This window comes from Marmota marmota, unplaced genomic scaffold (genome assembly GCF_001458135.2).
Source record: "Marmota marmota marmota unplaced genomic scaffold, marMar, whole genome shotgun sequence".
Taxonomy (NCBI): domain Eukaryota; kingdom Metazoa; phylum Chordata; class Mammalia; order Rodentia; family Sciuridae; genus Marmota; species Marmota marmota.
This window is the reverse complement of record NW_025999968.1, coordinates 52,911,902-52,936,646: the sequence shown is the minus strand read 5'-3', so window position 1 is coordinate 52,936,646 and position 24,745 is coordinate 52,911,902. Positions and strand designations below refer to the sequence as shown.

At 47.5% G+C, this 24,745-nt stretch overlaps 1 protein-coding gene across 4 annotated transcripts in view; it reads right to left on the bottom strand.

Annotated features, from left to right (window-relative positions):
* Positions 1 to 24,745, bottom strand: part of Eva1c (eva-1 homolog C) — a 78,506-nt gene that overhangs the window by 3,537 nt on the left and 50,224 nt on the right. For all 4 annotated transcript variants that reach the window (XM_048803570.1, XM_048803572.1, XM_015478694.2 and 1 more), the window contains 3 exons: positions 11,404 to 11,547; positions 5,004 to 5,084; positions 3,078 to 3,167 (listed from right to left, as the gene is read on the bottom strand). In XM_048803570.1, coding sequence (XP_048659527.1) covers positions 3,078 to 3,167; positions 5,004 to 5,084; positions 11,404 to 11,547 — 315 coding nt within the window. The remainder of the gene's footprint in view (positions 1 to 3,077; positions 3,168 to 5,003; positions 5,085 to 11,403; positions 11,548 to 24,745) is intronic.

Genomic DNA, 24,745 nt, shown 5'->3' with positions numbered 1-24,745 from the left:
CCCCCCCTCCCTCACTCACACACTCCTTGCCGTTCTCTAATTTCAAAACCTTCTGTGTTGGGAGAGACACCTCACTGATCACTTAAGTAGGCGTGGGAGAAACTAGTTGCAGGGACCCCTGAATATTTTCATGTCCCTTTTCCTGACCTCTGTGTTCCCCCCACAGGACGTGCCCCTCACCTGGTTTCTTCTTGTCCCATGTGTACTTGATTGCACTAAGTGTTGAAGCTCCTCATGGCCTGACCTCAAGAAGGTAGGAAACATCCTTTTGGATCCAATTTACCAACTACTTGGCAGATTTGGGCCAGAAGCAGCCCAGGTCATGCTTTTGGTCCCCAGATGCTCCTGCCACTGGGCTCTCCTTCAGGGACCTCTGTCCACTCCTCACAGCATACCTCTGTGACCTCAGATGATGAAGGTACGCCTGAGAGTTGGCTGGTCCCCTCTTTCCAGGAGTGACGAGGATGACACCTGCATTGTTTGATAATTGCTGTGGCCACTGCCCGGTTAGGTTGGAATTGCTTTGTCTGACATCTCTGGTGAGAGCTGCCCTGTGGACCCCTGACCAAGCACCTTGTGCTGTCACATGCAAGTGGCTACCTGCAGAGGGACACAGGCAGACCTGGAGGCATTTCTTCCTCTGTGAGCCTCTGTGACTTGAGTCATGAGAATCCTGTGTGACTCCATCTAGCCAGTGTCCAGCCTGAAGCATTTAGAGTCATTTTCCCCTGGACAGCAAATCCAGGCTTGGTCATGGCTCGCGGAGATGAAGGTACCCAAACGTCCCCAATAAAGCCAAATATCAGCCCATTGAGTCTTCACATTTAAAAAATTTATCTACAAATAGTAAATCCTGGGAGGTAACAATGTCAGGAGAGATCATAATGTCACTTGCTAACTGTGCTCCTCGGTGCCAGCGCTGTCCTAGACACCAGGACATGACAGAAACAAGATGACAAACTCTGCCCTTAAGGAGCTAAGTGTCTCAAGGGGGGACGGGCACTATAGAAAAAAAGTCTGTGATTTCTGCGAGCAAGATGTGAGACGGCGGGCAGGATTGGAGAGAATTTCGAGAACTTTGATATCTCAAGGTCAGAAAGGCCCTGGGCCTCCAAATGTTAAGGGCACACCTCTTGGCTCAGGGAAGACGGCGCGATGGCTTTGTTGCTGATCCTGGGATCCTGGGGCTGGGGCTGTCCATGGCTCAGCTCCTCTGACCCTCAGCTTCTGAAGTGCAGAGTTGGGGGGGTCAGAGCCCCATCTCTGGGCTTTGTTGCTATGGACTGAACTTTGTCCTCCCAAGTTCATTTATGAAGCCCCACCTTCAATGTGACGGGTATTTGGAGACGGGGCTTTAGGAGGGAATTAAGGTTAAAAGGAGATGGAAGGGTGGGGCGCTAATCTGGTAAGACTGGTGGTTTTACAAGAGGAAGATCCTCCCGACCACTGTCATTCTAAGTCCCTCTCCCTCTCTCTGCCACGGGAGGACATAGCAAGACGGCAGCTGTCTACAAGCCAGGAAGAAATCGAATCTGCTGCCACCTTGATCATGGACTTCCATCCTCCAGAACTGTGAAAAGATAAGCATCCGTGGTTGAAGCCCGCGGTCTGTGGCCTCCGGTTATGGCAGCCTGAGCAGACGCAGGCAGTCATTGAGGGGAAACGAGGCCCACAGCAGAGCTCAGGGCACGGCCGCAGCTCAGCCCACGGGTCCTTCTCCTTCTCTTCCCCCCTTGTTCTGTTTGAAGGAACCTCATGATGCCTTTTCTCCAAGGGACTTTGAAAACCTGAGGATATTTCTGACAATGACCATCTTTCTGTGTCTTAACCGTAACAGTTCTCAGAATGGCAAGATGTGGAAACGGAAGGGTGGTTATAAAACAGAAAGAAACCAATAACCACATGACAAACCCACAGGAGGAAGAGTGCTCTGGAGAGACCATGGAGGAAGAGTGACAGGACCAAGCTCTCTCTCTCCTGTACTGAAATACTTCCTCAAGCCTTATCTCCCTCTGAAGAAGGGTGATCCAAACCCAGTCCAGCCCCATCGGCCTTGATAGGAAGAACATCATGCATTATATTAATGTGTATTTTACTGAGGGTCTCAGGCTTTGGCCTCTGATATGGTTTGGATAAGTGTCCCTCTAAAGTTCGTATGTAAAAGTTGGGTCCCCAGGGTGGTGCTCTGTGAAAGTGCTGTGGACCTATCAGAAGGGCCTTAGGCCACTCAGGGCATGCACTTAGAGGTGATTGTGGAACCCTGGTGTCTTCCTCTCTGCTCTAATTCAAGATGTGACTGCTCAGTATGTCAGGTACCCCAGTAATCATGATGTGCCAGAGGCCCTACCAATGGGGCTACCTGGTTTTGGACTTAAGCCTCCAGAACTCTGAGCCAAAGTAAACCTCCCTTTACTTAGTAAGTGTCAGATATTCAGTTATAGCAATGGAAAGCTGACTAATACAACCCCCCTGACCAGGCAGGCACTGTTGAAACTTGGATCAACATGTCAAATTACTATCTGTCATAAGCTAAGCAGGGAAGGTGGCAAAGATTGTTGGTGCCTCCCCAAAGAGGATCTGCCAGGCTGGGCGCAATCCTCCTGGCCCTGCTAATTCAGGAGGACTGAGTCTGATTGCTCCATGTGGGGAAGATTAACAAAGGAAACCGTGGCAACCACGAGAAATGACACTCGACTCGGAAAGTGACTCTGTCCTCCTGGGGCATGGCTTGTTTTGTTTACTTAAGAGGTTCCATTCTTTCTTCTTCAAGTTGGGGTGGAATTCAATAATCCCATGCCCTTCCCAAATTTTAGACCTGGGAAATGCATTCCAGCTTTTCAGTGGGGGAAACACCCGAGGAGCCCAGCCCCTAAACAGAGCAATTCTACCTGCGGTTCTCTTGCCCGTTGCCTGGTTGCAGCTGTACCTGAATTCGGGTTTCTGGATCTCAGAGCTCGGTAGTTGCCATGTCAAACTAAAAGTCATTTTACCTGAGTCTTTCCATTGAATGGTGCATTTGTTAACAAGGCTTTAGTAAATCTGTTGGCATTCCAGGAGGCTCTGAGTCGATGACCTACCTCTAATGTAAGCAAACGCTGCCAGAGAGTTGCTAACAATAACTCCATCTTTCCACAGAACTTTTGACTCACTTGGGTCCAAGTTTATACCTGTTTTACAAATAAAAAAAAAGTACAAAAGAAGTTCATCAGAGCTGTTCATAGTACCCCTGCCAATTCCTTGTCCTGGACTACCAGAATAATTAAAAGTCACCAAAATCAAACAAATGAGCCTCTTGCTATATGATGGACAATGAAGCCATTAAGAGTGCGCAGTAAGCAGTCCTTGAAAATACTGAGCGATAAAAGGGATTAGCAAATCCCTTTTAAAATGTGTCAGTGCCAAATTCAGGTGTGGCTCATCCACTCCACTGCAGAAGAGAACAAACCGATCTTTCCTTCCCAAAGGCAATGGCATTCTTTGTGCCTCTGGGAGGCTTAATAGATAACGTCTCGGGTTAACCATGGACCTGCTGCGGGCTCCGTAGACCAGAGATAAGACAAACCTTGGATCCTGGGGGCAGGCACTGTAGGTCTGCTTTTTTGGAGCTCACAGAAGAATGGGGGAGGGTGGCCTGTGTACCTGCTGGTGAAACTGCCTGGATGAGTTAGCCAGCTGGTGCCGGGGCAGTCTGGGGGCTCAGGGGACCCCTGAGAACATCAGACAGGGCAGATGTCTATGAGAAAGATGGCATGGATTTCTCAGGTCCCCTCTGCATGGGGACCAGGTATTCATGGGATCAGTGGGTCTGAGATGTAGAGCCTGGCAGAAAGCAGGGTCGTGGACTAAAGAACACCGAAGGACATTACCAGTGATTATTTTTAAGCTTTGAACTAGGGGTGGTTTCTGTTTCTTGGTGTTTTCCTGTGTTTTTCATACCAAGAAGTTTATATAAAGGCAAATTATAGGGCTGGGGTTGTGGCTCAGTGGCAAAGCACTTGCCTAGCACGCGTGAGGCACTGGGTTCGATCCTCAGCACCACATTAAAATTAATAAATAAAATAAAGGCATTTTAAAAAAGCAAATTATACAGTTAGCCCTCTCTATCTGAGGGGGTCTGCATCTGTGGATTCAACCAACCACTGATCAAAAATATTCCCCCCAAAATTGCCTCTATACTGAACATGTACAGATTTTTTTCCTTGTCACATTTCCCTAAAAAAAATATAATATAGCAACTATTTACATAGCACTGACATCTTATTGGGTATTATAATTAACCTCGAGATCTTTTAAAATATGCAGGAGGATGTGAGTAGGTCACACGCAACACTACTCCGTTTTGTATAAGGACATTGAGCTCCTGCTGATTATCTGTGGAGGGTTCTGGAACCAGTTCCCCACAGACACAGAGGGACATGGGTACTTTTATAATAATTAAGGGGAAATACCTAATAAATATAATAAAATAACACACTCACTACCCCAAACCCAGCATCCGAGGTGCTTCCTATTCTCTGCAGTTTCTCTCAGGAACCCCATGGGTCTGAAATCCATTCTAGATTTGAACAAAAATCAAGATTTCCATCCCTCCTTATTGACAGAAATCCAGGGAACACTGAAGGAGGAAGGTGGTGTGTGTGGAGGATGTAGGTCCTACCTGGCCCTGGCGCACCCAAGTTCCCAACAGGATCATCTTCGCTGACCACCAATGGGCTCATTGTATAATCTAATGTACGTCTGAGCAGATCCTTGTTCAAAGTGGCTTTTCTTTTAGGAAGCAAAAGGGGAATGGAGGGGAAGTTTATTCTACTTAATACTTTTATAAAATCAAAACCAAACCAAATGCTGGCTGCCGTCTGCAACCATTGGACTCCAGTACCGGCATTACCAGCGCAAGTAGCTCAAAACACCTCCTGATGTCCCCTGTCACTCTGGGCAATGTGTGCATGGTGGTGGTCAGGGGTTCTCTACCTTTACTTCAAGATCAGGGCCACCAACATTACCATGTTCAGCGTCCTTCTGCTTCAAAGAAGGCTTGAGGTTAACAATGGCTGGATCGATCGCAGTAAGAATGTTCTTGGGAACTAAAAGCCAAAAAGAAATATTTATATACTTGGTATATTTTTAAAATTTATACACTTAATATATGTTTAAGGTAGATAATATTTAAAATCCACTATTCAGATCGGTTCAAGAATCACTGCTTGTCAGATGCACACATGGACACACACCCATTCTCTCTCTCTCTCTCTCTCATACACACACACACACACACACACACACACACACACACCAATGGTGCCTGAGTAATCACCAAATATCCCAGAAAGGTGAAATTTTAGATCCATTTTTTCATTAATTAAAAAAGTGGAAAATAATAAGACTATGATGTATTCATCCCATGGAATACAATCTAATGATAAAAAGAATTAAGTAGTGACACATGTTTTGAACCTCAAGAACATGCTCAGTGGAAGAAGCCATTCACAAAAGATCATGTATTGTGTGCTTGCATTTATACGAAATATTCAGAAAAAGTAAATCTAGTGATAGAAGTTAGATTAGTTGTTCCCTGCATCCTCAATGAACGTGAAGAGAATTCCAGGACTCCATGCCAAAGTGATTCACTAAGTAGGATGAGAGGATTACAGAGAGACGAGAGGAAGGCAGCCCCATAGACGCCTCTGGAGGTGGTTAAAGATTCCGCTGAACTGACCATAAGAATAAGTGGTCAGACGTCAGGATCCCCAGGCCCGGCAGCTGGCAGATGACAGCAGAGGCTGAAACAGAGCACAGCATGGATTTCTCAGGTCCCCACTGCAGAGGGACCAGGTATTCATGGGATCAGTGACTCAGAGATGCACAGCCTTGCAGAAAGCACAGTCAGAACTAAAGAACACAGAAGAACATTACCAGTAATTATTTTTAGGCCGAGTGCACTGCCTGCCACAGGCCCAGAGAGGGCAGAGGAAACCAAATAGTCTTGCAGCAGAAAATTGCTTCTTTTTATTTGTCCTTTCGCCCAGCTGATATCTGGGATAAGTGCTAACAGGAAATAGAAGTGAAGCCAACACAAACTGCAAGTTCAACTGCGTTGTTCTTTAAAAAGAATACATAAGACATCTTCGGCAGCGAGAAAACTTCATTTCCGTTCTCGGAGAGCTTAACTAAATTCTTCTGGGGATGTCTCAGGATCACCAACCAGAGAACATTCCTAAATTGGGAGCTCTCCAAGAGCAGGAGGCCCTGGCACCGTCGTGCCCACTAGTGAGGTCAAGTTCTGAAGAGACCCAGAGAAGATGCAGGGCACACTACCCATCCTGAGACCGTGGTAGTGTCCGGAGAGCTAAGCTGGGTTGCCAGGGGGATCCTTCCTTCCTTCCTTCCTTCCTTCCTTCCTTCCTTCCTTCCTTCCTTCCTTCCATACTGGGGATTGAACTCAGGGGCACTCCACCTCTGAGCCATATCCCCGGCCCTATTTTGTATTTTATTTAGAGACAGGGTCTCACTGAGTAGCTTAGTGCCTTGATTTTGCTGAGGCTGGCTTTGAACTTGTGATCCTCCTGTCTCAGCTTCCTGAGCCTCTGGGATTACAAGTGTGGGCCACCACGCCCAGAACAAGAAGCTTTCTAATCAAACCACCTCTCACTCCTTTCTGGGTCCTGAGAATTCTGTCCCTGGTTCCCTGGCACCAGTAAGTCAGGACATGTCATCTCTCCCTACCAGGAGTGGCACTTCCTTGTCACATTTCTCTCGGCTCATTCTCAAAATGTGGCCTTAGGAGGCCCTTGGCTCTTTGCAAATGCCAGAGACTTTACAGGCGTGAAAGATCAAGAATTTTATGGAGGATGCAAATAAAAACTACTCTAAGATCTCATCTCATCCCAGTAAAAATGGCAGCTATTATGAAGACAAACAGCAATAAGTGTTGGTGAGGATGTGAGGGAAAAGGCACACCCATACACTGCTGGTGGGACTGCAAATTGGTGCAGCCAATATGGAAAGCAGTATGGAGATTCTTTGGAAATCTGGGAATGGAACCACCATTTTACCTAGGTGTCCCTCTCCTGGGTCTATACCGAAAGGACTTAAAAACAGCATACTACAGGGACACAGCCACATCAGTGTTTATAGCAGCACAATTCACAATAGCTAAACTGTGGAAGCAACCTAGATGTCCTTCGGTAGATGAATGGATTTAAAAAATTGTGGCATATATACACAATGGAAAATTAGTCAGCAATAAAAGAGAATAAAATCATGGCATTTGCAGGTAAATGGATGGCATTGGAAGAGATAATGCTAAGTGAAGTCAGCCAATCCCAAAAAACCAAATGCCAAATGTTTTCTCTGATATAAGGTGACTGACTCATAGTGGGGTAGGCAGGGGGAGCATGGGAGGAATAGAAGAATTCTAGATAGGGCAGGGGATTAGCAAGGATGGTGGAATGTGATGGACATCATTATCCAAAGTACACGTATGAAGACACGAATTGGGTGTCAACATACTTGATATACAGAGATATGAAAAATTGTGGTATATTTGTGTAATATAAGAATTTGTAATGACAAAAAAAAAAAAAACAAGACAAAGTACATGTATGAAGACATGAATTGGTATGAACATACTTTATATACAAAGATATGAAAAATTGTGCTCTATATGTGTAATAAGAATTGTAATGCATTCCACTGTAGTATATTTAAAAAATAAAATCAATTATGAAAAAAGAATTTTATAGAGGAGCTCAGAGAGGAAGGGCATTCTAGGAAGAGCTCTGCAGGATATCCAGACTCAAGGGATGGCATCGCCTGTATCTGACACAGGTCATGGCAGGAAACTTGCTCATTTAGTATGAAAAAATGGCTCTGATACTGAAAGAATAGTTTAAGATATTTAAATAACAGGTGTCAACACACCTGTCAGATTCTTCAAACCAGTTCAGAATAGGAGCAGGCACTGGGGTATGATTTATTATCATCTCTCAAACCTGCTCCTCTCCACTTCAGGTAGTTTCATGAAAACACCAGCAAAGTGCTCTTATGGAGCACCTAATATGGCTGGGCCCTGTTGTGGAAAGGTTGAACGATGCATCTAGTACAAATCCTCTAGTAGCCTGGTAAAGATGTGTATTGTTTCCTTTCTAAAGATAGAAAGTGAGGGCTCAAAGAGGCACCATCCCCCAGGAAGGGCAAAGCTTCCACTCCTGGTGTGGTTCACACAACACCCTCACTCTCTCCACCGTGCTAGACTGTCCCTGGCACATCTAGCCTTTGGGAATTGGATCAAAGATTATTTTAAAGGATTATAAAGATGGCAAAGTGATTCCTCCTCAGGAAGTCCCTCTTGAATCTGTGTGCCTGAAGCCAGACTCTAATGGACGTGAATGGTTTGCTAAATTTGGGCAAAACCCTCATCTTGATCAACTGATAGGTTGATTGACTGACTAAATAAACCTTCTGTGTCAAATTTGGATCAGTGCAGCTTTTAAGAAAGAAACCTCCATAAGTTGAACTTAGGACCTCAAATAATTCTTAACATCAGAGACAAAAATGGTTTGATGTAACTGTAGACTATGTGGTGCCCAGATGGTCGGTATGTGGGCCTTTAAACGGTGGCCACTGTCCTCTCCCCAGTCCTCCAGGAGGAGCTGTGGGGCCCCAGGAAATTGTCAGGGTGGGGATGCTGGCCGTGTCTGCCTTGGTGACCCTTGGACCACAAGAGGACCCAGGGCCTGTGTGATGGGAAGGAGCCCTCCATGCAGAGAGGACCGGGGGTTGGGGAGCTGGCTGAGCCATGCAGGTCTGCCTTCCCACTGGGACAGCCCAAAATCCAGCTTCTCTATACAGTTTAGCTGATGGTAAAAATACAGAGCGAGGACCTCATATTGCAGCACTTTAAAGATGAGGACTTGAATGACGTGTCTCCAAATCCAATCAATGACCACAGGCTCTGAGCTCTGAGTGCCCTGACGTCAGCCAGACGTGCTGCTGTAATTGGAACTGCAGAAGGCTCCCCGCCCACCCCCGCCCCAGGGCAAGGGCATGTGACAGTGCTGATGTCAACCACCCAGCCCAGATGCAGGGCGGAAATGCGGAGCCGCGAGGAAATGATGCTATAAAACGGGCAGGAATATTCTTTCTAAAATGCAAGTTCCTTGTGCTCCGTGAGAAAACCTTTCAGGGCTTCTCAGTGCTGTGAAGTACAAATAAACTTGAACTTCCCATTCCCCCCCCCCATGAAGGCTGGAGCTCACCCCCCAGGCTTTGTCTATGCCCTGCCTTCTGCCTGCCCTTTCCTTCCCTTCTCCCCCTTTCACTCTGCAGACTCCCCCTGACACGTGGTCACACCTGCCTCAGATACCACACCCCCTGGGAAGCCCTCCTGATCCCTGGAGTCTCCCTGAGTGCCCTTCATGGCGCCATAACATAGAACCCCCATTTCCACTCTAGCCCCCACCTCCATGCCTGGCATGTCACTCATGCAATAAACACGCATGGCATGAATAAAGGTGAGACTGAAGCAGCACTCTCCTGTCCCTCTCTGACCCAAGAACTCAGCCACAGAGCTGAGCCACAGAGCAGCGGTTCATGCCTGATGAAGGCCAGCGATCGGACGTACAGACGCTCACACCTGCAGATTGTCTGGTGAGTCCCTTGATGCCTATCTCTTCCCTGACTGCCAATCTCATGAGGACGAGGACCACGTGCTTTGTTTGCCACTGAACCCTGAGCACCTGGCACAGCTCTGGGCTACAGAGAAGGCACGGGATGTGCAGAATGGGACATGTGACACCCCGCCCCCACCCCCACCCCCGGTCCTGAAGTTCAGCTCGTCTTTTTGGTAGGAGCTAAGGGGAGCCACAGCCCTAGCAGAACAGGCCGGCAGAACCTGCTGCTCCTGGCTTGAAAGCATACTGGAAAAGTCACCTCATTGGCAGCCTCAAGCCCCGCTCCTCACTCAGACCCAGCTGAGGAGGCCTGCAGGTCTGGGACCTACGAGTGACGAATGTTGAGCTTCCAGGGAACCTCAGCCAGGAAGGGCTCTCCAGGTCACCCAGAGCTTTTTAGACACAGTGCAGGAAAAAAGACTGAGCCAGCCAAAGCAGCCTTCCTGTAGCAAATGTGGGTGCTACTATTTGGGGAATACACTTATCTAGTCATGTCATTGAACCTATTGTGGCCTTGACACTAGAGAAAGAATATTTTAGTTCAGCATATAGAAGTCTGGAGATGCAAGGGGGTCTTACCAGCCACAGAAAGGAATGAAGCACTGCCACATGCTCCAGCATGCTTAAACAGTGAAAATACACACCAAAGGTTACACACTGTATGACTCGAGTTATAGGAAATGTGCCGAAGAGACGAATCCCTGAAGACAGACAGGTGGCAGCCCGGGGGGGGGTGTTCAGGGGTGTAAGGGTAGATTCGGGGGGGGGGTTGGGGGACGCTGACTGATAAAGGGCATGGCATTTCTTTGGGGGTGATCAGAATGTTCTTAAATTGTTTGTGGTGATGGTTGTGCAATTCCATGTACCAACTAAAAACCATTGATGTGTACGTTTGAATGAGTGAATCGTGTGGCTTGGGCCATTACATCTCAATAAAGCTGTATCAAGAGTAACAACCACACAAGGCTGGAGATGTTTGTCAGGGGGAAAAAGGTATCAAGCTCTTCTTTATAGAACTCTTTTCTTTCCTTTGCTTTGTGCTCATTTAAAAAAAAAAAATCTACGTATTAGTCTTACAAAGTAGAGATCTACAGTTCCCTCAGAAGAATAACGAACGGCTGGCTTTTAAGTAGTTTTATGGAATTAGAATCTAAACAAAGCAAGCATTTCATTCTATTATTTAAAGACACTAGAAAAACAAAGTAATGCTGTCATACAACCCTTTTAATTGATTTGGGGTAAGCATTTGATCTGTTGACTCAGTGCTGAGGGTACGTAGATAAAAGAGCTGCTGGCAGCACAGACAGTTAGTCATTTAGGGCCCCAGAGCAGCTCTAGAAGGTTAAGTAGGAGCCAGGCCATTCTTCGGTGAACTTGCATGACACACCAATAAATTTTCAAGCTGCGTAAGAACCCAGATTGCAATCGCTGTTCCCGGCGACTTCCGCGTTCTCTCTCGTTGCTAGTCCTTTTCCTACCCCCACCTCCTGCCAATCAGATTGCTACGACCTTAAACTCTGACCAAAGAAAATTCTATTACTTATCTGATGTGAATGCCATAAACAAGAATCAGGACTAGAGAGGGGGTCTGGAACGTCTGGGATGGCCACGCTGTCTCAGAAGTGGAGTCCTTTGGCTCCTTGGCTCCATGCAAACTCCTTTGGTTGACACAATCACATCACCTCCCAAAGAGGCAGCGTCTTGGAGTAGCTGGGTCAGGGTTCATTCTTACCGCATGCGTAGGTAACTGTGAGGTATTTCTTCACTCCTGGCAGACAGGGGCTTCCGAAATGGTGATTGTTGACGGGGATTTTGCATCTCTGCTTCCCGTAGCACCTTCTGGACAGTACTTGTAAGGCGGAGTAAGACACACAGTCTGTAAGGGAAAATGAACTTTAGGGTTCATTCCACACTAGGTTGTCACCAGCTATGGCATCTCTGTAAGTACATACACAGACTTCAAATCAGATGAAGGCAGTTCCCCTGCTTATCCTTTATTCTCATTAAAGAACCCAACATGGCAAATGCCATAATATCAGTCTTCTTTATAGCTGAATAATATTCCATTGTGTATATACACCACATTTTCTCTATCATGCTTAGTGAAATAAGCCAATCTCAAAAAAAAAAAAAACAAAACAAAACAAAGACAGAATGTTCTCTTTGGTATGTGAATGCTAATTCACAATAAGGCATGGGGGAAATAGAAATCCATTGGATTAGACAAAGGGAATGAAGGGAAGAAAGGAGGAATGGGAATAAGAAAGACAGTAGAATGAATCGCACATAACTTTCCTAGGTTTATATGTGAACACACGATCAGGGTAACTCCACATCATGTTCAACCCCAAGAATGGGATCCTAATTAGAATAAGTTATACTTCACGTATGTATAACATGTCACAATACACTCTACTGTCATGTATGTCTGAACAGAAGAAATTTTAAAAATCATGTAATAAAAAAATGGGCTGGTGTTTGAATGCTCTTTAATGAGCTGGGCAGCACCAGCTCTATGGTCCTGTACTGGAAGGCCCTGAGCTTGGTTTAAGGCCCTCCATCTTGAAATTCTGATACCCTTTTGAAAGGGGAACCTGAATTCCTGCTTTGCACTGGACTCTACAAATTATGTCATTGGTCCTGCATACGGAACAGATCAAACATGCAGAACACTGAATGGGGGTTCTTGGTTTGTTTACAACCTCTCCCACTCTTTGGAATATTTAATTTGTTTATTCTAAGACTCCCTCTCCCCTACATGGACATAAGCTCCGTGAAGGAATACTTCTCTCTTGTTTATCATCTAACTGCTACTGCCTGGCCCACTGCAGGAGCCCAATAAATAACTGATGGATGAATAAATGAAATGAAATAATAAAGACAAAAATGTGTTTTCCAGCCCCCTGACACAATGCCATCATAGTTAGTATTAACTGAACACTGATTTCTCTGGTTTCCATGTGTCCCCCATACCTAGATCATGTGTTGGAAACTTAACCCTCAAAATCATCTGATAGTGGTGTGTGGAGGTGAGGCTCTTTAGCTCTTTAGGATTAAATGAAGTCATGAGGGGGCGACCCCCATAATGTCATTCATGCTTTTACAAGAAGAGGAAGAGAGACCCCAAGCCAGCAGGATCACTCTGTCTCACCATGTGAAACCCTCTGCATTAGAACCAGAAAGAAGACTCTTGCAGAAGCTACTGCCATACTCTTGTACTTTTCAGCTTCTAAAACCTTAAACCAAATATACTTCTATTCTTTATAAATTACCCAGTCTCAGGTGTTTTATTATAGCAACAGAAAATGGACTATTATACCTATAGAGGATGATGTGCTGTGCTATGTACGGTTGGAAAAAAAAACCCAAGAAGACCCCTCCCTTGCCTTCTCAGGATGTGCAGTGGAGTTGGATAGACAAAACCCATATGTGAGACCAGTGTCTAATAGGTCACCAAGGGACACCGTGAATGAGTGTCAGCAAGGAGTGGTCCAGAAAAGAGGTCCTTGAGGTCAAGAGCCAGAGGGATCACTGTGGACCAGACAGGTCAAGACAGGCTTTGGGGTGGGGAGGGGCTTGGTCATGGAAGAAACAGCTTGAGTTGGCAGAGGCAGGCCAGAGAGAAATGTATGAACAGAGGTGAGAGGACCAGGAGCAACCCAGGGGCTGGCTGTGAGCTGCAAAAGTGTGTGGGTGGGGCAGCCACAGCAAATGAAGCAAACTGGGGCAGGACCGAGACGGCCTCTGACTGCTCAGCTAACGCATTTGAACTTCCTTCTGCAAGCAACTGGTAGCCTAAAGAAATGACCTGACACTAATGACCACTGGGGTCAGGGGACAGGATGACCTGGAGAGAAATGGAAATAAAGACAGGGACAACAGTCTGGAATCCATTTTAAATATGCACAGTGGGGGCAGCTGAGGGTTTGAAGAGCAGGGAATGGAAAAGGAGGGAATTTTAGAGACCTTGCAAAATTCAACCGAGTTATAATGTTATGACAGCTGACATTGGGCCAGTACTGTTCTTAACAGCCTATGTTGATTGATTTAATGTTCCCAATGGCCCTATGAGAGAGGCTTTTGATCTCTCTCTCTCTCTCTCTCTCACACACACACACACACACACACACACACACATTTTAGGGATGAGAAAGTTCTAAAACCTCACACAGCTAGAGAGTAGTGGGACATGGACATGAAAATTGCCAAGGCTCCTGAGCCTACGCTACTGAGCTCTGAGCTCTGTCCTCCAGGTGACTGGTGGAGCGCAGGTGAGGGAGCTCTCCAGACAAGGGCAGATCTTGAGCTGTGGGACTGGGACGCTGTGGTGCTGCTGACCATGATCGAGGAAGCCATAGCAATGGGCAGTTTGCAAACAAGAAATACCGTCCTGCATTCAAGATGGAAAGGGGCTTTCAAGAGGATGTGTAGATGTGGAGGCGGTGAGGACAGGCTCAGGCTGGGGAGCCCAGGGGCTGGTGGTCAGGGGAACAGAAGCAAGAGTCGTGTGTGTGTCTGCTCACATCTTATAGGACAAGCTCCTCTATCCTCCTCTCTAACAACCCCCCTGCCCTCCCCTACCCAGGCCTGTCTCCAGCCTGGTCTCTCTCCTTCTGGAAAGGGCCTGCTGTGCCCCTTGCCTCTGCTGCACCTCCCCACCCCTCAGTGTCCTCTGTCCCACCCATGCCCTGAAACTGATCCCTTTCCGAGGATCACAGGAACCAACAATTGTCACATCCAAGAGGTGGAAGCCAATCCCAGTTTCTCTCTGTCTCTGGAACTTCTGGTGCCTGAGCTCTTGTTGGAGGATTTCTTCCCAACCTTGGCGCCCTGGTGCCCTTTACCCCAGTTTGTCTCCAATTCCTCTCCGCAGAGCCTCTCCAGTGCTGCCACCCAAAGCAAGCTCACTCCCTGATCTGGGCTCTCTCTCCCATGTCCTCCATCTGGGCTGCAATTCTATCCCTGTTGCTGCCAAACCACTGGATTGCAGCTCTCAGTTGGGGCCCATCTTCAGAAGACCTTGAGCAATGATTGCCCAGACTGCACTTGCGGAACGTCTCCCTCCCGTGTGTGGACCAAATGTACCCTCTCGCCACATGACCCCGCCCACATCCAAGCAGCACCACCCTCCCCTGCCTGCTCTCCAGGTTACCTTTTCAGATTCCTGCTGCCTGTCTGTCTCTGTGGCTGGTAGCGACACTTTCGCAGGAGCCTCAGTGGGAAGCCTCTGCTCCCCCCTCCTCTTCCTCACACCCTCCCATCTGATGCAGGACATGAGGAGCCAGAACAGGAGGATCAGAGAGACGAAAGTGAAACGGAAGAGGAGACCTGATGAAGGGAGGTGAGGTGCAGGAGGGGAGGTGTGGCTGCAGCTTCTGAAAGCCAGGGCCCAGGGGCAGTGGGGCAGGAGGTGGACAGTCAGGCCAACAGAGAGCCAGTGGGTGGGGGGAAGAAGCGTGCCCTGGATGTGCTCATCTGGTGCTTTCAGAATGGGCCACGGAAAACGTGGGTCAGGCTCTGGGAGGGCCCATAAGTGTGTGGAGTGAACAAATGACCCTGGACGAAAGTGGACAGTTTGTCATGATCCAACCCTCACTGTGGGTGAGTGGGCATGGAATGGCACTGGAGATGGCAGGGGACGTGAGTTCCTCCGGTGGGGCTGGCTGTGCGTACACAGAGGCACAGCTGTGGGTGGTGATGGGTTAGGTCTTACGGAAACCACGGTGTTGGCACAGAAGCCAGGTGGGGTTGTGCTGTGGCTGGAGGTGTCCCCCAGAGTCTGTGTGCTGTATACTCACTCCCCAAATTCATATGTCCATGGTACGTGGAGGTGGGGCCTTGGGAGGTGATAGGATTAGGTGAGGTCATCATGGTGGGGCCCCCATGATGACATTAATGGCTTTATAGGAAGAGGCAGATAGACCTGAGCTAGCACGATTGCTCTGTCTTGTCCCGATGCCCTTCACTGTGTTATGACACAGCAAGAAGACCCTCACTAGATGCCATGTCCTTGGACTTCCTGACCTCCAGAATGGTAAGCTAAATTCTTTGTAAATTAGCCAGTCTGTGGTATTTTCTTATAGTAACAGAAAACAACCTGAAGCTAAAATCACAAATCAATAAATGCATCTGCTGAGAAAAAAAAAGGGTCAGGAAAAAAAGTAAGTAATGGAGGGATTCAGGGCACAAGTAACCTCAATGGCTGATCCACAGAGAGGTTAATGCATGTGATCAAACGGGCCAGTACAGACGCTCAATCAATAAATGGCGGCTCCTTTGCCAGGGATGCTGGCATCAACTCTATTCCAAGGAGCCCCAGCATTCTCAGGAAGCAGCTTGGGGACTACACAGGGTAAGTAAAGGGAAGGCGCACGTTTCATGGACGCTCCACTTTCATCTCTGGGTCAGCTGAAGAGCTGTCAAAGAGTCTGGTCGAAAAGAAATCTCTATGGCTAACCACTAAAATCTCCAGTGGCTAAACACTGTAACCATTGGGAAGACAATGACCTTTAGGAAAAGACAATCAAATATATGTATTTGGCCCTCTGTATCTCCAAGTTTCACATCCAAACAACCACACGTAGAAAATATTTCTTAAATTCCTGAAACTTCCAAAAAGCAAAGCTTGAGTTTGCCGCACTCTGAGTACTATGCTGAATCCACAGGAATGAAGTGGTGCACATTAGGTAGCAGAAGTAACCTTCAGATGATCTGAAGTTACAGAGGACATGCATAGTCGGTATGCAAATACTACAGCATTTCATTTAAGGGTCCTGAGCCATCCCCAGCAGATACTGAGAGATAACTGTATACACATCACCACTAATGGTGAGGACTATTATAAAAGGAAGGATTTGGATATATTCATGAAGGTTCTGGTCTATATGCCTGATAATTAGGGAGCTGGTCACACCGCAGGAACTCAACCAATAGGTATTTTACAAATGAACTAGTGCATTGAAATAAGCAGCCTGGCCCATCAGGCAATGCATACATCCCATGTATCTGGCTCTAGAATGTGGGGTTTGGGGGGGAAGGGGAGCCCCTGATCTGTACGTTTGAATCTGGGCAGAGAAGAGCTGTCTCCAGGGAACTTGTTCAACTGTCATTCTTCTGAGTGGCGCGTGGGTCAGCTCTCCTCAGCAATCCACCCTGGGCTTGGAGTGAATCCCTCCTTCCCTGCCGGCCTCAAAATACTCCAGCCTAAAGGAGGCAACTTGCCAGCCTCCTCTCTTGGTTCCTTCTGGGTGACAAGTACCCAGAGCAAGTCAAGAAGTTGATAAAGCTGGAACAGACTGTTTTATGAGCCTGTCTACACCAAGTGCCAGAAATGTCAAGTACATCCTTGGGAAGAGCAGGTTCACCTCTACTGCAGGTTGAGCATCCATAATCCCCAAATCTGAGATCCAAAATGCCTCAAAATCTGAACTGACTGAAGGCCAACGTGACCACCCCGTGGAAAATTTCATACCGTGAAATTTTGTTTCCTCCACAAAATTATTTAAAATATTGTATGAAATCACTTCCAGGCGCTGCGAAGAAGCTTTCTATGAAACAGAAATCAATTTCACGTTCAGACTCGGGTTCTGTTCCCAAGGTATCTCATTATATATATATGCAAATGTTCCAAAATCCGAAACGTAGAATCCAATGCAAAAGACCCCATGTCCCAAGCACCTGGATAAGGGACACTCAGCCAGCGGTGCAGTGGGGAGTGCATCACTCGGGTCCTTGAGTCACCCAAGGCTCAAGTTAAGGTTTAATAAAGAGACTGTTTGCAGAGGTGGGGCTGGGAGGAGGATGCGGGGCACCATGAAGGACCCAAGGAAAGGAACAGAGAAGAGAGATTGTCCCATCTCCTCAAGGGGCCGGGGCACAGCGGGGGAAGATCCACAGAAAGGGAGGCTGGATGGAGCTGGGGCCTTGGGTTGAGCGTGGTCAAGCTTCTGCGGTGCTGAGAGGAATGTCCTGCCAGACGAGAGCCCTGGGGAAGGAAGGAGAGGGTGTGCTCCCCCGCTGCCCACCCAGCGCTCGGTGTCCCGCGAGGCTGGTGCAAAGCGACTGTGAACTGAAGGCCCACATAATGTTGGTGTTCTCTTCAGCTGTCCCTGAGCGTCCCCAGAAGACGGCCGTGGTTTAGACTGAATGTCATCTACCTGAAGCAGCCGCAAGGGGCAGAACAGAGCAGTGGCCAAAGGCATGGCCTCGGGCCAGCTGAAGCCTCAGTTTCCCACTCGGACAGTAAAGGTTCTAGGAGATGATTCAAGGTTGCGACAGGAAGTGAAACCCTTCAAGTACAATGTCTGATGCTGGTACCCACTGTTTCCCGTCACCTTCGTCTTCATCAGGCCACTTTACTTAGATGGTGTTAAAGTACAGATTTTAAGCGTCCCCTAAAGAGCCATGTACTAAAGGCTTGGTCCCAGGCTGGCACTATTGAGAGACGTGGAACCTGTGGGCGGTAGGCCCAGTAGAAGGTCTTCAGGTCATTGGTGGTGTGCCCTCCATGGGGTGACGGGACTTCAGCCCCTTCCTCTTCTTCTCTCATTGGTGCCCAGGCCACGAGGTAGGCAGCTTTGCCATCCCATGTGCTCCCCACCATGATGTGCTGCCCCACTACAGCCTCAAAAGCAACAAGGCCAACCAAGCATGCACTGAAACCTCTGAAAACATGAACCCAAATAACCTCTCTGTCTTTACAAGTTGATTATATCTGGTATTTTGTTATAGTAACTGGAACTGATAACAGGCAGGAAAGTGGGACTTTTGAAATAGGCCTAGAGGACTTTGACAACTGATAGTCTAAATTATACTCCTTCTTTGGTCCTGTGAAATGAAAAGAAGCATAGATGGTCTGTTGTGCAGAAGTAAATATTAAGACCTGTATATCGAAAAAAAATGGAAGGAGATTCACAAAGACGGTCATAGAGGATATTGTTTGTTAGAGGGAATGATGCAAGATTCCCTCTCACCCCTATTGATTTTAAGGTACTTTCCAAGTTTTCGTAAGTTAACATTGCTTTAAAATAAGAAAGTATAAAATGAACTTTCTCAAAAAGCAGGATAAGATTCATGCCTGGACAGAAGACAGATTTTGAGTAGCAAGTCTCTTGGAGGCATTTTTTTTTCATAGCGTAACATTTTCTGTACATATTATATTAACTATTCTTTGTAAAACTTAACTTGCCCCAGAAGCCATGAGAAGTTTCTCTAGAGTCAAGACATCCTCTCGATGTTCCTGCGGTTTATTTTTTTTACTGCTTTGTGGACGTACAGGGCTGATTAAGGATATTTTTGTTGTCTTTAGGAGTCTGGTTGTTATTTGGGGTTCTTGGCTGAGCACATTTACCAGTTGGGAAAAACAAAAGATTCTGTTTCTCCTCAAATAAGCTCAACTGCAGTCCAGGAGCCTGAGGCGGCCCAAAGCCCCTCCCCCACCAGACCATGACAGTCAAGAGAAGCCCAGTGCAGCGCGGGTCCCAGTGCAGCGGGCTGTGCGGGGAATTACCAACACTCTTAGAAGGTCAATGTTTTAAAACATGATTCTTCTTGTTTCCTCTTTTTTTCTGTTAATTTTTCATATTATAAAAACACAGATAAGCCAAAACCGGGAGAAAAAAAAGATCTCCAATAAATCCTGCTATCAAGAAAAAAAATTGACCCTTAAAGAACATTCCTCCCTTTTCTGTGTGTGAAAGTCCTCCATCAATGGCCGCACATCATTTCACCATGGATGATACTCCTTCCTACGCAGTAATATATTTGTGAATGTTTTAACATAAGCATTATCTTAAAAGAGCTGCACTTTTAATTTTTTTTTTTTTTTTTTTTTTTTTTGTGGATGTGACAACATCCATAAAGTATAAGCATGGTAGCTTCTGTAGGAGTTCTTGGTGTTGGATTCCTTTGTCAGAGGGTATGAAAAACATTAGGGCTTGAGTCACAGACTCCAAACTAGAATCCAGAAAACTGGCTCTGGTACATATCACTGCCAGAATTGTACAAGTGTCCTCTACACATTGTACTTTCATAGAGCTTTGTGGATAAATGTGCCAGACCATATTCTTTAAAGCTAACAGAAGAAGAGGGGGGGAAAAAGACTCACAGTGGTGCACACCTGCAATCCCAGCAACTTGGGAGGCTGAGGCGAGAGGATTGCAAGTTCGAGGTCAGCCTCAGCAATTGAGCAAGGCTCTAAGCAACACAGCAAGACGACCCTGTCTCAAAATAAAAATCAAAAGGGCTGGGGAGATGGCTCGGTGGTAAAGCACTCTTGGGTTTGATCCATGATCCACAGTAGGAGAAATAAGGACTCCCGGGAATAAGCTGATAGGAGGTCTTGGGGCCACTGGTGCAGTGGACAGGTTTCCGTGGGAGTGAAAGAAGTTATCTCAGTGAAAGAACCCACAGTGTGGTTTCAGGAAATGGCCCAAGGTGATTAAGGTCTGACTCAGGTTTGACCAGGTCCTTGTTGACACTGAGCTCTGACCCATTCGCAGGGTTTTGCCATGTCTGTCCAGGGTTATTTCCCTCCTACGCTGATCTGCTTTGCGCCCTGTGCTGCTGGCTGACTAGACTCCCCTCCCGTCCCCAATACGTGTGATAACAAGGTCTTCAACCACTCCAGCTTTGAGTTTTGGCAGTTGTTGAACACTGAAACTGCAGTTAATCGCTCTGTACAGCCTGTGTTTATTTAGATAATTGGGCTGGTTGCTCTGAAGTGGCCCGTCTTGGCAGTGGGAGCTCCTGGCACCCCTGATCTTTGGCTGAAATGCCCAGACCTGCCCACACTTGGCCTTGGGACAGCCTGAGCCCCGCCTCTGCGGCCCCTCCTCTTATTAAGGAAATAGCAGAATCCCTGGATCCTTCCCAGAAAATGTAACCGCAGCAGGAAGTGACACCCCGTCGTGGACGGCCCACCGGGCTCAGTTCTGAATCCCATGGCCTCCTTCTTTGGGAAGGCTCACGCTTCTCGTGTGAATGCCATGTGCTCATGTTCACGGCTAATGCTCACTGGGGACTGACGAGGAGCCACAGATTTCATGCCTTCCTTTCCGGTTCCCTTCCACCGGATGAGGCCTAAGTTCCAATGGGCCCGAGTCGCTCCAAGACCTTTCATAAATGCCTCTGGGCAAGCCACCGTCTAAAGGAACTCAGATCCGTCTCTTGACAGATCCCGCAGGAGAGGACGATGTCGCTTTTTGAAGAAGGTCTCACGCTGGCTTGTTCGGTCTTCCTTTTTACTCTAGAGTGTGGACATCCCTCTGTGTTGGTTTGGGAGAGCGGCTGTGACACGTGCCACAGACTGGGCGGCTTAAATACCAGAAATGTGTGTCTAGGGGCGGGGAGCGAGATCAAGATGTCAGCAGGCTGGTTTCCTCGGAGGCCTGGCTCCTTGGCTTGCCGATAGCCGTCTTCTCCCCGTGTCTTCACACAGCCATCGCTCTGGACAAACCTCCTCTTAGAAGGACGCCAGTCATCTTGGATTAGGGCCCATTCTTATGACCTCATTTTGCCTTAATCACCTCTTTAAAGACCCCATCCCCAAATAAGGCCACATTCTGAGGGACAGGGTTAGGGCTTCAATGTATGCGTTTTGGAGGGGAAGAAGTAACCCAAAACAGCCTTCAAGGTGATTCCCGGTGTAGCCTCTTCCCACAAACCCTAAGAGGGTCTGTGTGCCCAGGAGAGTATGGCTGAGGTCAGAGCAGGCAGCTCTAACTGCTCTCTGCATAACCTTCTTGGGAGAAGCCAGATGCCATGTTTCCTTTTAAACAATAAAATTTTGGAGTATTTTGTTACATAGTCATAGAAAATGGACATGCATTTTGATACCTGGAAATGGATGGCTGGGGTAACAGAATCCTAAACTGTGGGAATGCCCCCGGACTAGGTGACAGAGCTGAGCTGGGAGGACCTTGAGGGGGGTTTAGGGTAAGTCTGGGGGCCTTGAGGAGAAGCCCAGCCTCTGTAGTCTTTGTGCCCTTTGGTCGCGTGTGGCCTCGGAGCAGAGCTTGGATTCTATGGGGAATGGCAGGACATGCTGGGACGTTCCCTGAGGGGCCTGGGCTGCCCTCACCCCTGATTTTGGTCTTGAGCAGCTGTGTCTTTACCTTTTACTCTGCTGTGCCACACAAATATAACCATCTGTGTGTGGGATGATGGGAGAAGGTTGGGAAGCTCTGTTCAAGACAAGGGTGTGGTGTGTGACCCATTGTGACCACTTCACGCCTGCCTCCCCATGTCTGGCTGTCTTGATGCAATTCCAAAGGGGGCAGCTGAAGACATCATGCCCAGAACACGGGGGCACTGCCCTCCCCCCTCTGCACCCAGGACAGAGGCTGTTTTGAGGCAGGAGTGAGTACCCTCAGATTCTTGGAAACGTTCAGTAGGAGCATGTGTCCCCTTGGAAGGGTCCCGACAGCCAGGCAGCCCTGGGGATGCTTGTAGGGGCATGATGGCATCTCATTCATAACTTGGTGATCACATGCACACACATCCTGACTTCTACCAGAGGCCCCTCTACACAGCCGCTTGGTCCCTTCCTCTGAAATTTGTTCTGCATACAATATACATGGAATAGAAAAAGGTACCAGCCCTGCACAATGAACCAGAACTACAACCTCAGAAATAATAGACTGCGGGAAGGGCTACTCTCTGTACTCTTCCAAGAGGCCATAAAAATTTGTAAAATCAATCTATCAATCAATAAAAATCCCAACAGAAAAAAAAAAGAAAAAGGTTGCAGAGATCATGTGTGCAAATATGAACACAAGAATCTCAAAACCATGGGGAAATGTTCAAGGTCATCCATAATTCAAGAAACAAATGAAAATGGTGTTGCAGGATCATTTTACACCTCTCAGATTGGAAACAGCCAGGAAAATTGTACATATGGCTGCCAGAATTGTAGGCAAAGCCGCAGCTGTGCCTCACTGTTTACACACAGAAGGTGGTAGGAGAAGATTTTGGAAAGAACTCTGATGATACACATGAAGAACTGTAAACATGCCCATGCCCTCGTCGGTAGAAGATGTCTGAGAACGTCACCCAAGAAAATAATCTAGGAGAAAGAAAAAGCTACAAACACAAAGTCATTATACGTTACTCAGAATATTACTCAGAATATTTGAAAGTCCGAAGCAACAAGACTATCCAGCCACCAGGCAATGGTTAAATAAGTGTGTAATGTAGGGGCTGAGGTTGTGGCTCAGTGTCAGAGCGCTTGCCTAGCACATGTGAGGCCCTGGGCTCAATCCTCAGCACCACATAAAAATAAATAAACAAAATAAAGGTGTTGTGTCCATCTACAACTAAAAAAATTTTTTTAAAAATAAATGAGTGTGTAACATATTCCTTTAACAAGATGGTAGGGAGGGATGGACAGAGTTAGGACCTTGTTGGTCACCTGGAAAAACACCCAGGACAAAGGAAAATGAAAAAAGCAGAATGCAAATTACCATGATGCTTGAGACCGCAGGACTTTGAAGAAATAAAGAATAGACACGTTATCATCTGGACCAGTGTGCAGTTGGATCTTTTTGTTGTTTCTGTTAAGTATTATTGCAGTGTTGGTGCAGAAGGGGAAAATGATGATGATAGTGATGAGGATGAGGATGAGGATGATGATATTTTAGAAAGGCCTAGAAATGCTCTCTCCCTCAGTGTCTGAATCTTAAAGCCACACTTCACTGTTGTGAAAACCGAAGCCGTCCCTGACCACTGGGGGCTTCTTGGTGATGTGTGACACCCTGAGCCTGAAGCACCTGGGGTTTGCCAGACTTTCATTTATATGCGAGAGGAAACGCATGCCAGCCACCCTCTCAAACCAGATGTTCCGGGATGCAAACTGGAGAACACCCTCCTAAAGGCGGATGATGAGAACCAGTCTGTCTACCGAATCATGCCAGGGTCTAGGGTAGAGGATAAATAGCCCTTTCCCCTTCTTCAAAGCCGGACGGCCGAGCTGCAGAACCAACCGGGAAAGCAGAGCTGAGATCACACGCACGCTGGCAGCCTGTGGCCTGGATGTTGCCCGTAGGCATGTTTTGTTTGGCTCCCTTGGTGTTTTAAAAGCTGGAACATTTCACATTTTCTGAAAACCCAGATTTCCAGCATCTCATGAGTGGTTAGAAGCTGTGACAGCAGGCCCACATTCCCAGACGACCATCTCTCTACAGGAGCTGCGTGGGCACCTCTGTGTGCTGGGGTGGGGTGGGGACTCCGGTTCATTCACACGTCTCCAGGTTCACACGGGCACTTGTTCTGTGCCAGGCGCCACTCTCGTTGCTGAGAGTTCCACAGACCTGGTACCTGCAGAGCTCAGATTCTGGGGAGATGGGCCACACGCAAACATCATGGAGTCCTTCCACCCGAGGAAGAAAATCAACCAGGGATAGCTGGAGGAGGGTGGCAGTGACAAGGTGCTGCTCGGGCAGGTGCTGGGGCACTGCTCTGAGAGGACGTTCCAGTGGATTCCTGGATCATGACACTGGGCCAGCTATACAAAGGCATGGATTAGAGCCCAAGCCATGGGCTGGGGATCTAGCTCAGTTGGTAGAGTGCTTGCCTCTCAGGCACAAGGTCCTGGGTTCAATCCCCAGCACCACCAAAGACATTTAAAAAAGAGAGTCCAGACCAAAGAAGTAGCTTGTGCAAAGGCCTGGGGGTCTGAATGAACAAAAGATGTTCCTGAGATTTCGAGGAAAGGGGACAGAGTGGCAGGATGTCAGCCAGGACCAGGATGGCTTATAATGCGCAGGGTGCAGGGCTTCACAGAGGGGGCAATGTCACCTATTTAATCTTAATGACATCCCTCTGCCTGACAAATATAGGGATGCAGCCCTGATGATGCAGGTGAGAAAAGCTCAAAGGGGGCCAAGTGGGCTGGGAGCACAGAGGCCAGACTACAGAGGCTCGGGCACCAGAGGGAGTGTACAAGACTTGTGGATAGGTCTCTGCGGGGAGCTGGAGGTCCAAAGAGTGTACTTTTTCAGGTGGGTGACATCAAAGCCTCTTTATACAGGAGGGATAATGGGATGACTTTGTGTGCCATGCACAGGTTAAAACCTTGA